Source organism: Centruroides sculpturatus, unplaced genomic scaffold, assembly GCF_000671375.1.
Source record: "Centruroides sculpturatus isolate CEXI.00-Female unplaced genomic scaffold, Cexi_2.0 scaffold205, whole genome shotgun sequence".
Classification (NCBI taxonomy): Eukaryota; Metazoa; Arthropoda; class Arachnida; order Scorpiones; family Buthidae; genus Centruroides; species Centruroides sculpturatus.
In genome coordinates, this window is record NW_019384391.1 from 449,648 (window position 1) to 465,131 (window position 15,484).

The 15,484-nt window shown below is 30.0% G+C and overlaps 1 protein-coding gene across 1 annotated transcript in view; it reads left to right on the forward strand.

Annotated features, from left to right (window-relative positions):
- LOC111618236 (laminin subunit alpha-1-like) overlaps window positions 1-15,484 on the forward strand; it is a 270,556-nt gene that overhangs the window by 171,636 nt on the left and 83,436 nt on the right. Inside the window, exons 36-39 of the mRNA XM_023359721.1 lie at window positions 51-261; window positions 10,491-10,513; window positions 11,382-11,496; window positions 11,771-11,921. Of these exons, the coding sequence (XP_023215489.1) occupies window positions 51-261; window positions 10,491-10,513; window positions 11,382-11,496; window positions 11,771-11,921 (500 nt within the window). The remainder of the gene's footprint in view (window positions 1-50; window positions 262-10,490; window positions 10,514-11,381; window positions 11,497-11,770; window positions 11,922-15,484) is intronic.

Genomic DNA, 15,484 nt, shown 5'->3' on the forward strand with positions numbered 1-15,484 from the left:
AAATAATGTTAAAAATTTATATTAATTTTATATATATTAAAAATATTAAGATATATAAATTTAATAGATGCTCAGATGGTTACTATGGAAATCCATTTAAAAAAGACGGATTTTGTAAGTCATGTAATTGCAATTCATACGGATCAATTAGTCAAATATGCGATAAAATAACGGGACAGTGCCATTGTAAAGAAGGAATTTTCGGTCGTGATTGCTCAATTTGTCAACCTCATCATATTTTAACAGAATCTAAATGCATATGTAAGTATAATTCAGTTATGTTATAAATGAAATCTTTAATATTAATTCATAAAAATAAGGATATAGTGAATTTCTCATAATTATTTAAAATTTAGTTATTAATTTTCCTTAGATTTTTTAAATTTTCATACTTTATTTTCTTAGGATTCTAGGAATCTACAGTATTCATTTTATGAAACATTCTTCAGTAAATGGGTTCTCATTGTCATAATATAAGCACAGTGAATGCAATAACAGAAAAATTAAATATTATTTCACAGTTGTAAAATAAATTACATTTTATTATAAAAATAACAAACAGTTGTATATATAAATAAACGTTTGAACAAAAAGCTTAAAAAGCTTTTCAGATAACTTTTGATGAGGCTAAGCAAATCAAATATATAGTATTTGACAACGTTAAATTTGTAGTTTCAGACTTAAACTTTGAAACAAATCTTTTTAGACATAACTTATAATTGAATGATTCATAAATATAGGAACAGCATATAATGTTAAAATTGTTTTCAAATAAGGTAGAAAACTGTCTTTTAACATTAACTAACTTTAACTAATAAAATACAAAAACACAGAAATTATAAAGTTTAAAAATATTTTTGATAACTTAAAATGTTATTGTCATTAGACAAAATTTAAAAATAAATTATGTTAAATTTTTAAAAATTCTTTGAAAATTATTACGTAATTGTTAAACATGAAAAATAAATAAATAAAATATGTGAGAGTTGCCGTGGGTACTAATCCGCTAGGAAGTTAGTATCACTTAATCGGCTGCTAGTCGGTGAGACTAGTTCTCTAAAGTTTCAGATCACTAGATCTGATCTTAGAAGTTTACATAGGAGGGCTGTAATATTCAGCTTTATGAGGATTAAAGACTGTGTAGTCTATATCCAAATTGTCAGGTTCCCGACACCAGTTTATCTACTTTTCGTAACGCGGATAAACACGTGTGAAATTTATGCCATCGATCTGATTCAGGAAATAATTCAGAGACATCTCTTAAACAAAATATAGAGACTTTAATAAACAAAATAAACAGTATTAATACAGAATAAGAAATAATCAAATAATTCAAAACAATCAATCAAAGAATGAATAATCAATATCAATCGTGACAGGAGGAAATCTATTCTTAGTCTATAACCCTTTTGAGAGAGAGTAATATTCTCAATCTGTACAATTACGAGAGAGAGAGCTTACAATTTAGTCTTAAATATACGACCTGTTCACTTGGCAGTGTCGTCTTCTTATTCGGCGAAGGTACTTCATTGATAACTTAGGAATAACTTGTTCGGGGATGACTATGGTGTTGGTCTGTTTGCATATGTATGGAGTCCTTTCACTCTCCAATCTATGGACGAACTCTTCTAGGTGGTGTGGAGCCAATATGGGAGACGTCTCTCCTCTATGAGATTTTCTGACGAACTTCCTAACTAAGGACGACGGCCTTAGGGAGACAATATGGAGACTTCTTTCTACTATGATATCTCCTGACGAACTCCAAAGGGCGATGGCTTAGAGAGCAAATGTGTGGAGTCCTGACTCTTTCAGGTCAGCCGATGAACTCTTAAGGGCGTTGGCCTTAGAGAGCAAATATGTGGAGTCCTGACTCTTTCAGGTCTGCTGATGAACTCCTCGAATTCGGTTGAACTTCCCCTATATCTTCTGATTGACAACCAATTATCAGTTGAGGCTTCATCCACGTGAACGGATGGGAAGGGGATGAAATGAGGGGTATACAGTTCCCATCAAAGCGAGATTTTTAGCAGATAATGGAAAAACAGAGGATGTTCTAACTTCCGTGGAAGGAAGTGACTCTCCTAGCTGTTTTCCCACGCTAGAAAACGTTATTTTTCCACCCAAAATAAAAGAATAATTTATGACAAAACTTTAACATTATTCTTAAATTATTAATTTAGACCCGGGGGCTATTCGGATCTCACAAATACTTTTCTTATTTACAAAAAATATGTTAAAACTATGATAAGATATGAAAGTACTTCATATATGGAGGAAATATTAAAAAAAGAAAGTGGCAATTAGGTTAGTTTTTAAATAAAGCCAGTTAATAGATACATCCTTCTACTTTAGAACTTTTTAAAGTGAAAAAAGACAATGCTATGGGATCTAATATTGGAGAGTTACATGGATTAATGTCTAATATATGTAAAGTTTTCCATACAAATAGTAAGTTAGAATTTTTAAAAGGATGGAACAATTTTGTTTTGACTCAAACTGATTGTAAGGAAGAATCAAAGATAGTTCTAGCAAACTTAGTTTTCTGATGTTGCATTCATTCATTTTTGGCTCAAATATTGACTCGCTTATACATATTAATATGTTTTTTAAGCAAATTTATCTAAAATTTAAAATTTTAAATTATATTATTAAACCATCTATTTTATTAGTGAGTCTTACTTTATGCAGTATTGTTATGTGCAGATTTATGTTTTTGTGGATGCTAAATTACATTTACCATCCACAAAAACACAAATCTGTTAACCCACTCTTGGTTCCACTAAATCTAACTCTTAACTCTGTGTTCTGACATTCTAAACACAGAGAACTATTGAATGCTATTCATGATGAAAATACCTCAATTTACATGTATTTTCTTAAGTATTTGGTATTGTATAATATAATTTTTCTATGTATATTTACAAACACTGGATTAAAATATGCTTTATAGTAAAAACATAAGTAAAACACATTTTCAACACATTTTAATATTTTCTGATAATCGTAAATGGTTGCATAAATGTTCAGGCAATCATCTGGGACTACTTACTTGGGTTGGGATGGAGTACAAATTTATGCAGAATTTCATTTTACATAGTACTTGCAGATAGGGCAGGTTCTGATAGACATGTGGTGCATGCATGCATGCAGGTGGGCAAATTCCTAAGGTGGCCAATAGTGCACTTTAAAAAATAAAATTCAAATATAATTTAATATTATTTCTAATATAGTTGGTGGTGATGAAATAGATTGATGTTTGCATGATGACTGATGATATAGCTTTGCAGTTTATGGATATTGTGAGATGTAAAAATTTAGTTGTTGGTTTGGGTTGTGGAAAATAACTTAATTCACTTGTTAACAAGAAACAATGGTTTAATATATAGAAAACAGTGTATAGCAAGTTCCACAGTACCCAATATATCTATTGCAATATTTGTTGCCTTCCATATCATTTGACAACACTCCTACAACAACCAGAAGGTCTCCCCTCCTGCCCCCTATTAGCCAAAAACCAATTCTACAATTCATGCAAATTTACTCCATCAATTCTCATTCATTAATTATAAAAGTTTTTTATTTCTAACTATTACTAAGTGTTCATATAACTTTCTCTTCATTATATTCCTCTCTAATTGAACAATCTTTAAATGTATTAAGATCAATCTGACATCCGTTCTTCACACAATGTTTAGTTTTACTTGAATTCTTATAATCATACTTTATTGTTCTAACATGTTTGTTAATTCTTTCATGTAACTCTCCCTGTCTCTCCAATGTAAGTGAATGGCTTTTTACATTATAACTCTGTACGTAACACTTGCCTTTTTTTAATATATTATTAATTTTATTTTCCTCTGTTTTGATGCTGTTGATTTATATAATACTTGTTCTGCTCTATTCTTTTGGTCTGGGATCAATGCTACAAGAGACTTTTAATATAAATCTATTAAATACAATTTCATAATATACATTAAATTTTCTATATTTAATTATTTTTATATATTTTTTCAAAACTATATTTATTATTTATGTTTTATTTTTAATATGTTTTTAGGAATTGAATGAAAATTATATGAAAATATTGGATGATGGATATACTTTACTAACTAACTACATTTCAAATTTTGACATGGAAACACATGTTGATTTACTATATTTGAGAGTAAGTAAATATTAGTTTATAAATTATATATAGCATATATAGCTTAATATATATATATATATATATATATAATTGTTGTCTAATTGTTGAATGTAATTTTTCAACAATTAGACAATTACTGTTGTCTTTCAATTGTAATGTATATACTAATAGAAGCAGTAATCATCATCATCAATCAATATATATTATAAAGGTAAGTGTACAATGTGCATGCTGCTAAAACTCAAAAACAAATTTCTGTACGATCAAGGGAGTTATATGGTGTGGTAGCCCTCTATCCCCCATCCATGAAGAAGGTTCCCATTTTTACCTGAAGGGCGTGCTGTTGAAGATGTAAGGGCTGGAAGTTTCGCCCTATAGAAATTTCTAGAATAGTCCAGAACATTCGAGAGTATTCGAGAGCATTCCACAACATTCCAGAATGTTCCGGGATGTTCTAGAATGTTTGGGAATGTGAGAACCGAGGGAGTTAGTTGTCCCCACTTACCGGCGGCTCTGTCAGAGGATGGCTTTATAGCAGGGCAAAATGAAATGAGTGGGGAGGTTAATGAGTAAGTTGACAGGTCCCCAAATAAATACACAGGTTGAACAAGAATAACACATTTAATAAACAACTATAAAATTGTACATATCAAAGGCGAAAGTGAAGAGCTCCAAAAATTCTATTCTACATTGCAATAATGATTTGTCTTTTTTTATGGAACATCTAATTTCTATTCTCTAAGTTAAATTAAGAGATGATAGAGAGAGACCTCTCAGAGAGAGAGTATACAAATAGATATCTAAAAAAAATATCTCTAAGTTCCCGATCTGTAATATGGGTTGTTGGTAAAAACATTCCTGGATCGTCATGGCAGTTATGGCGAGGTAGCGACGGATAGGGTGGCGGTATGAGTCAGTTGATGTGGCAGTCGATGTCCGCCCTGGAGATGTCTGCCTTGTGGACTGTGTCCAAGCCCTCTTTATACTATTTTTGAGAGGTGAGAACTATGACATTATTAATGATTTATATGCACACCTTTTAGTGTGTTGACGTCTGGATCTATCTTGTATGAACCACTGGCACAGAGAAGTTTGTTTAATTTATTGATATTGGCGTCTAGAAAATATGATTTTATAATATAAATTTCTATAGGTTTGACAGTTCTCATCCACAAATTAACATTCAGCTGACAATAATTTCTGTAAACTGATCAACAATCTAGATATTGTTTATATTAAACATTGCCTTTGACGACGAACGAGGCGATTTATTGCTGTACCACGTGTCACGTGCAACCAAAGAGGGGATAAGAAATATCTCTTATTCCCGTCTTGTTGATATTAACGTCTATAGAATTACTGTTAAACAAATGGAGGAGATTTCTTTTATTGATATATTAACAATTTTTTTCGAGGAGATCATCTCGGTCATCAACCACAGAAGGCCCCCTTTTCCTCTCTTACACCTAATCATGAGGTTTATTAGAGGGGTGATACTGATCTAAAAGAAAAGGGTTTTAGACCTTCACAGGAACATCCTGGAACATCCCAGATCATTGTGGAACATTCCAGAACACTCTTGAATGTTGTGGAATGTTCTGGAACATTGTGGACCATTCAAAGCCTTTTTTGTATGGGTGGGACTACCCATTGGTGGGAGTATATAAAGCAAGATCCGTTGTGAGTCCAAACGTCAGTTTCTTATCAGTGATGAAGGAAAGAACCGAAAAATAAGTGAAAATTCTAAAGTAGTGCAATGAGTGAATAAAAACAAACAGTGACGTGTGAGTGGTCAAAGTTATACAATGACTGAATATAAATCGAAAATAAAGTGTGAAAACTGTGTAAAGTGTACTTAGTATATTTGTTAATAAAAAGTTGATTTGATTTTTATTTTATACAATGCCCAAACTTAAAAGAGGAGGAGCTCTTGCCAGTTCTGAATTTTCTTTTGAATATTAAAGTTGATATTATCGACAATATTACTTTTAGTTGCCAAAATTGCCCTTTGAAATAGCCACTCTGGATTGGTATAGTTGTGAACAATGTTTGGATAAATTTGATCGATGAGTTTGTTTTCAGTAGTGGCTATGTTGCAAAAATCACTGTTGAGTTCAATGAGGTCAGTCGTCTGGTCAGTGGGATATGTGCCTTTGCCTATTTGTAAAAGTTTTTGAGCAAAATGTTGTTTATAAACAAATATTGTAAATAGTTAGAATATGTTTTCACTAAAATTTTTTTACCTCTTATATTTTAAAGTTTATACTTTTATTCCAACTACCACACAATCTCATATCAACTCCCTGAGTGCAGCCGGGTACCCCAGCTAGTGTTCAATTATATAAGGTAGTATAAGGAACACAAAACAGCCTATATTGTGAGAAATTTAAGAGAAACAGCACTGTTTTACCTCCACATAAGATGTAAACAATAGCTGCTTTGATATGCTGCTTTTAGGACATTCCACAAGCCAATTATTGCAGAGTGATAAGCCCAGTATGGTATTTTGACTCTGGGATATTTGTCTTGTCATTCATTTACCACATCATTTTCAACATGATTATGTAAATAATTCAAGACTAAGCAGTTCTGATGGAACCTCAGAGTACTGAATTTGATCTGTTGTTCCTGAAATTTGTTGTATTGGTATCTGTAAAAGTGAAAGTAAACACTATTTTAATCTAATTTCATTTTGATTTCATGCATGATAAATATGCAAAACTTGTATATTCATATTTTGTACTTGTGTATATTTTACTTTAGTCTTTTTGAAATCTAACATATTCAGGCACATAGGCAAGGCTCCTGGGACTTAAGCCTCCATCTGATTTTTGATAGTAACCTAATGCCAGTAGGAAAATGATGGACAAAAGTCTGAGGTGGTTAAGATGTCAGCTATGTCCATTATCAAATAAAATTTGAGGAATTAGCACTTGAGGGCAAATTCTGGCTATGGACCTGAGCGTATAATAATAACACACAACATCAATTGTTTTACTATTGACTATAAAATTTTCTGTAAGGTCAACCTCAAGGAATTTGTATGGATCATATAATTGGAAATTTTATTACTTGTATGAATTTTCAGAATATTTGAGAATCAACTCTTGCTCTCTGTATGTAGTTGTCATGCTTACAACAAATTTGCCCCATGTTAAAATACACAGTGTGTCAAAATCTCAGGGTAATGTTTTAAATTTGTTACTGAAAGCGAAAACTGAAGGCTAATCTCCTTTCTCCTACTTCTTCTAATGGTCATACACTTAATCATGGAAAAAGATTAAAATCTCCTCCATATATATCCATATAATCCAAGTTTATCAATTCTTTAAAACAACTGACTGTTATCCTGATGTAATACAATGGACTTAATCAGCTATTGTACATTGGTATTTCACATTTTCTTTCAATCTTAAAAATGTACATAATTACATAGAATGTCACTGATACATCAGTTTCAACCATTTGCAAATGCATTGTTTATTATATTCTTATTTTAGACTTCTTCAGCTTATTATAGAATATAATTACAGTCAAACATGTTTAATATCATATCTTTGGGATTGTTAAAATATAGTGACATTAAATTGAGTTGACGTAAGAGGAGTTCAATAGAAGAGCTTGAGATATGATGAAAAGGTTTTAATTGTAGGTTTGTTGTATATGTCCTACATTTACCACATTAAATATATAATAAACAATTAAGATTATAATTATCAAGCACAAAGTTTATTACATCTGTTATAATCATAAAATCATATAAAGTAAAACAAAATATTAGCTGCTATTTTTTTTTATCATAATAGGAATTACACAGTACTTCTTACAATTAATTTTTACAATGTACTCTATTTGATAAGAATGTTACCAATTCTGAAGTTGAAAACTGCATCAGTGTGCTCAAAACTGCATTTTGGACAAGAAAATCATTAGATTTCACATTTAAAAAGCACTAAAATATTTGTTTAAAAGTTATAAATCCCATATTTTGTTATAAATTAAAAAATTATTAATAATTAAAAAACATATCAATAGATGTCATTGATAACACTTTGCTGAGCCATTTGTAGATGCAAACTTTGTGATATTAAATAGAGTATGTAAGTCTCTAGTACATACAAATACTTTGACATTAACCAATTTGTACTAATAGGCAGAGTGACATTAACCAGAGAAAAGTCTATCATTTATTAACGCCAGGAATAAAAATTTCTGTAACAATAACTGACATGTGACATTAAGTGGGTTTGATCATAATAAAAAGTGCATCTGTACTGTCTGTTGTATTCTTATTGTAGACTTCTTTTGCTTTAAGATAGAACTTAGTATATGATTATGTTCATATACAAACATCACAAAACCCGATATTTTAATATGCAAAATGACTGCCCTATTAAATCAGGCTATTTCTCTGTGATTATTTTTAATTAATTTTTAAATAATTTGTCACTAGAGGCAGGTGTTAAGCACCATCTCTTATTAAATTTGATCATGTCTTTTAATTTTTATTTTCTGACTTCTGTGAGATTAGCCGGGGGTACAACTCCACTAAGGATCGTTAGTACCACTTAATTGGCACTATTCCGTGAGAATAGTTCTCCGAGTTTCGGATCTCTAGATCCGATCGTAAAAGTTTATATAGAAGAGCGTAAAAAAAATTATCTGAACGGCGAAGTTCCGATTCCTGTCAGGTTTCCTTGACACCAGTTAATCGATCTTATTATACGCGGATTAACACGCGTATGAGATCTGATTCGGAATCAATTGAAGAGACATTAGGTATATTTAACAAAAGTAAATTTAATAATTCGAAAACAAAACGAATACAAATAATCGATAACAACAATTAAGCGACAAGATAGAGGCTACGACTTATTCTATGCTAATGCGCGATCGAGAGAGAGAGCTCACAAAATCATTCCAAAACATACGACCTGTTTAGTTGTCGTCGTCTTCGTTTCTGTAGGTAAAGGACACCTTGTAGATAGAGTTCATATTATTTTCATACGGGAGATCAATTCGTGCACAAAATATAAAAGTATCACTTCTACGTGTAGACTCGGGACTTAGTCTATGGGACTCCGTTAAGGGCGTTGGTCATCAGGAGGAAAACTGTGTGGAGTTTTGACGCTTCGGATCTGTCGAAGAACTCCCCAAATTCGGACTAAATTCCCTTATATCTCAAAATTTTCATCCAATCATCGGCTTGAACTTCGTTCATGTGAGCGGATGAAAGGGGAATCAAAGAGGGGGCGATAGTTACCATCTAAGCGAGATTTTTAACGGATAAGGGAAAAACAGAGGATGTACGGACTTCCCTTAACGGAAGTAGCATCTGTTATCTATCTTTTCCCATGTCGAAAACACTAGTTTTTCACAAAAATGAAGTAATATTTTGTGTCGATATTAAACATATTTAATAAAAATTATTAAATTAGGCCCAGGGCCCTCAGGTTTTCACACTTCTATCTTATCCATTTCTTATGAATCTCTTTCTTATCTTAAGCTAACTTCAATATATTTTATTTTGAAAACACAATCAACAAAACCTTTAACATCCAGTAATGAAATTTAATGTAAAACACGACGAGCATTTTTGATCTTAAACAAGATCTGCATCAGGTCAACATTATATTCCAAATTGGAATGCTCAGAACACACAGTTTCAAAAATTTTTAAATATATTTTTAAATAATTAGAACATAAAATACAACAATGTAAATCAAACATATAAATATACAAAATTGGTGGTATTTTTAAGAATTATAAAATTAAATCCTATGTAAATATAACACATATTACAAAATAATAATAATTAATTTATGTTGGCATTTCTCAGTTTTTCATAAAGGCATTGCCATGCATAGAGATACTTTTTCCATTTTTTTTTCTATTATACTGCCCACAGAATAAAGGATGAATTTACATGGTTAAAATGGAAGCACTGAATTACTTGCCCTATAGTCTGAATTTGTTGTCCTGTGACTTCCATTTTTGGGATCTCAAGAAAAGCTTGAAAGGCAAGAAGTTGATATTGGACACTGCAGTGCAGGAGGCTTTTTGGAATTGGTTTAATCTCATCCATGAGAATTTCATTTAGTGTCACAATGGAAGAAATGTTGCCAATGGTGATTATTCACATGTATATTGCTTTCTCTGTGTTTTAGAAAGTATTATAGCCTCCACAATGTTTTATTTGACTTTTCTATTAATTGGCAATTTTTTGTCATTTCCATTTTAGGGCTGCCTTCATCCTTGGCCCTGTGCTTTTGCATCTGTTGCATCTGTCTAATTATGGCACTGTTATTATTTATTTATTTTATTTTATTATAATTTGTTGTAGCATTTGAAAATGGAATTGAAGCAGTTTGATAACTTAATTTCATAAATACATATATTTAAATCACATGAAAATTAAATAACTCATCCAATTAAAGTACACAAGGTGATGTTAGTATATAATAAAATTGATTTATTTATTTTAATTGAAAGATTTCTATAATGCATAAATTAAACAGACTTCTAAGCTGTAATTTTTTATATGATGACATGACAATAATGCTACATTAATTTGCTCTTGATTTCTTAGCAGTCAGTTAAAATTATTTTTAAAAAATTCATTATAAATTTAAAATAATATTTTTTATTTTATTTAATTTTATGATATAAGATTTAAAAAAAAATTTATTGCATGTTAACATCTGCAATTAAAAAAATATTCTCTCAACGATATGTATTACTACTATTCTATATTGTATTTAAATGTATTCTGTAATGTATATGTGTTTCCTGTAATTAAACTTTTGATCCTATTATTACTAAATAAGAAATTAAAATTGTATGGGTATACTTAAAATAAAAAATTGGGTATACTTGAATTAAAGACTGAAAAGTCTCCCTGATGATGTTTGTTCAACATGGACAAAAACATTAACACCTACAAACGTCTCTGCTGGATATTTGGTTTTTTAGTGGCTTTACTTAAAAACTGTTATTAAGGTCAAAAGTATAGATACATTTGAACTCACAAATTTCATTTCATGTTATAAATACAAAAGTACTCTTCAGTTTTAGTTCTATTTATGTTTTTTAAGTATTACTGGTTAAGTGCTTCCTAATATGAACATTTGAACAGATTGATAAATGTATTTGTGTATAGTTTAACACTATATATTTATAACTAATTAAGAAAATCATTGTTAATTTTTGAGAATATTCTCTTTTAATGTTTCAGATGCGAGACATTGTAAGAATAAAATTACCAAATATTATATTTAGTGCTCTAGAAGTAAGAGATGATGCAGAGTTAATCTTTATGAAATTAAATGATCTTTGGAAAGAGATTAAAAGTAAGTATTAAAGTTTTTATAATTTCTGTCCACTTGACTTATTCATGACATTACTATATGTTTTGTTATAAAAATTTCACTCCATAAAAATCACTTAAATATAAAATAATTGAAAGAGAATAAATCAAATATATTTAATATATAAAGTAATATTTAAATAATTTATAATAAAAAGATATGTATTTAAATGATTTTTTTAATAAATTAATCATTTTAATAACAATTACATATTTTAATTATAAAAACTAAATACTTATAATTATTTATAATATAGGTAGTGTAAATCAACTTGAAAATTTTGGAATTGATAAAAGTAGTATTGACATGAAGATTGACGATATTTTAAATTTTGGTCTGGAAGTTTTAAATGAATTAAATACCAATAGTTTTATGTATCACAGAGAAATGGCAGAAAGAGAATTAAGGTTTGTATTTTAAGGTAATTTACTGATAACATTATTTGATATAGAATAATCACTCTGATTTTAGAAAATTTTAACTGACATTACATGAATGCCACTGATTACAAATTTCATTAACTATATCTAACATTTTGGAATTGAGAAATTTTAAAAATTTTACAGGTAAACTGAGTATTGTGATTTTTCTAACTTTTAAAGAATAAAGAAAAAAAAGTACAATTTGTTTTGAAGGTGCAGTTGTAATTGAAAATAATTTTTTATTGTATGATAATCCACTTCCAAATATTTTTATTTTTAAAATTAAAAATATTAGTTTGTAATATCAGCTATGTTATTTTATTTTATTTAATTTTATGATATAAGATTTAAAAAAAAATTTATTGCATGTTAACATCTGAAATTAAAAAAAAATATTCTCTCAACGATATGNAGTATTTAAAATGGAGTACAGTGGGTGATCAGTTAATGAACAGTTCAGACTGCAAACAAATTGGACAATGAACACTTTCGCAAAAGATTTTTATGTTCAGACAATGAACACCTCACAGAACAAACACAAGAAGAAGCAACGTAAAATACCAGTTGTTCTTCTCTTGTCTCCAGGTGACAATTCGAAAACCTTTCAGAGCTCAGGAGACATCGACATTAATGCTCAACCTGATACTGACTGGATAGTTGACTATTCCTCTGAACTTTGAAACTCTCCCTTGTTTTGTTTACCTTTTGTTTACCTTTCTCAAAAAGAATTTTTTTATAGTCTTTACAAGACTGTCAGGTGGGCACTTGTTAAGTTTTGCATCAGTTTTCATTTTTGAAAGGTGAGCATTTAACTGTTCTGTTCGATATTCCTTAACATTTTATGACCAAATTTTGAATTTCATCCAGGCCTCACATTTACATAATTTTTTTTGTGTTAGTTGATTTTTGTTCTCTGAATTTTTGTAACTGCTTTTATGAACTTTTTATTTAAAAAAGAAACTGATAATATTATGGAGCTTAAAAAGAGTGAAGTGTCAAGAACTGTGCTCACCATAGAAACCAAGCAAGAGATAATAGCCAAGGTAGAGAGTGGACATATGTCTGTTGTTGCTAGACAGTGTGGCTTGAACAGGTCTACAGTAGACACAATCTTAGCTAAGGAAGATATAATCAAGAAGACTCAAGCAGCTAAGGAGTAACAAAAATCACATCTGAGAAACAAAGAACACTCAAGAGCACATAATGCAACCTGAAACTGATCTGATGACAGAAGAAACTCAGTGAGATGTGTTTTCTTTTGAAAAAGAAAACGAAAGAGGACCAATGCTGAGATCTGTTATTAAAGATCTTTTGAAGAAGTGGGAGGATATCAGAACAATGGTCTTAGAATGGCATCCAAAACTGGTTGAGGTTTTGAGATCTCTACAATGACAATGCTATTAATTACTTCCAAAATATCCTGAAGAAGAGAGAAAGCAATCAACATATGACAGATTCTTTAATGCTCCACAAATGGAAAGAAACATGACTGATAAAAATGCAAGACTATGTATACAGGTATACCTCGCCTTATGTCATTAATTGGTTCCAGGAGAGGTGACTTAAGTCAAAAAACGACGTAAGTTGAATTTACTTGTCTCCGTATTTACTTGTCACTAGGCTAAACCACAAATAACTATTCCCAGTTCTGTATTTTATTTATAAATGCATTTTTAATAATATATGGTTAATAAGAATCTATTTTAAGCTTACAAACAAATAAATTTTAGTTTTTAATATAGTACAGAAAAAAGTAATCTAAATTTACGAATTCATGTACGTACAGTACATACTTGTAAATGTACAGTACAGTACATGTTTACAATTTGGTGATGTTTACAGTACATTGCGGACTCTTTATTTGTGAATGTGGTTTGATCTAAGACATTATAAAATATGATGATTTTTAACATTAAATAACAAATACAGTTATTAAAATTATCTTGCAACAATAGAAAATAAACTAATTTATGTTAAATTTACCAATATCAAGTGCCGCTAACAATGATGCCAAACGGTAGATATTGGAGCTACCGTGGAAAACACCAATATTGAGCACTTAAAGACTTCTAAATAAGATGACAACACAGAAACACAGATTTTTTCATGTTTCGTTCTCTAGGATTTATGATAATTATATCAACATTTACTGTAAATGTACATATTTTAATATAATTTTATGTGCTTTAACGCTTTTCAAGTGATATTATGACTTCAATATTTGTGGTGGAAAGATGTAAAGTCGAATAAAATGACTTAAACTTGATTTTTATTTTTCCATATATTTTTTTGACAAACGATGTATAATCAAGAACGACATAACTCGAAACGATGTAATTCAAGGTATACCTGTACAGTAGACCCCCTATAACACTGTTGATAATTCCGTTTTATATGAATTCCATGTTGTACGAATCACTTAGATTTTACAAATACATGAGCTGTTTACAGCCCAGCACACGTATTTGTAAAATCTAAGTGACTCATACAACATGGAATTCATATAAAACGGAATTATCAACAGTGTTATAGGGGGNAAATCCCGAAGAAGTGAGAAAAGCAATCAACGTTGGACAGATTCTTTAACCCTCATAAACAGAAAAAAACATAACTGTGTATACATGTATTTTTATTATTACATATAAATAAACATAGTAAGAAAGTATATAAATTTTTATTTATTTTTTGGTGTTTCCGGAATGAATTACAGTAGAACAGCAATTATCCAAAATAATTTGGGACTGGGGTTGTTCGGATAACTGATCATGTACGAAAAAATATATTAACCTATCCCATGTTGAAATTTTCTTTATTGTGTGTCGCTTTGCATTGAATTTTCATCAATGTTAAGCCTAACAAATTTTTTTTTTTAAATAATAATTGTGGCTATTGTATCATTAAAAATTATTTCTTTATTTTGCACAAACAAAATAAATATATTGAAAAATATAAAAACAAAAAAATTATATTTCGGAAGTTAATCTAGAATCAAAAACGTTCTGATTCAGCACGACATGACACATCTCGACACACAGTCCTCAGAAAAACACAAAAAACAAGCAAAACTCATAACTTGTGATGGGGAAAAAAGCCTTGTTCAAATACTGGCACATACTTAAGTACCCTCTCATGGTCACGCCAGTGCTGCGAACTAAAACAAGCACATCAACAAAAATAATATTCAAGGTGCCCAAGACATAGCCAAATATTGCAGTGCCACAGCACTAGCGGAAATTTGAATTTGTCGATTGAAACACTTTTGGTTAACCGATGTTTCGCTTGATCTGTATTCGGATAATCGATGCTCTACTGTAATTAAATTCTCATAAAAATCTATGGTAAATCAATAATCGGTTAATGAACAGTTTGAGTAACGAATACAGTCTTGGAATGGATTATGTTTGTTAATCAATCATCCACTGTACTTCTATTTGACAGCTTATAAACTGACTACATGGAAGAAATTAATGATTTAAGCTTACTCTTATAAAATTTTGTGTATAATATTAGTAATAATAATAATAACACACAGTTAAACTTACATACAA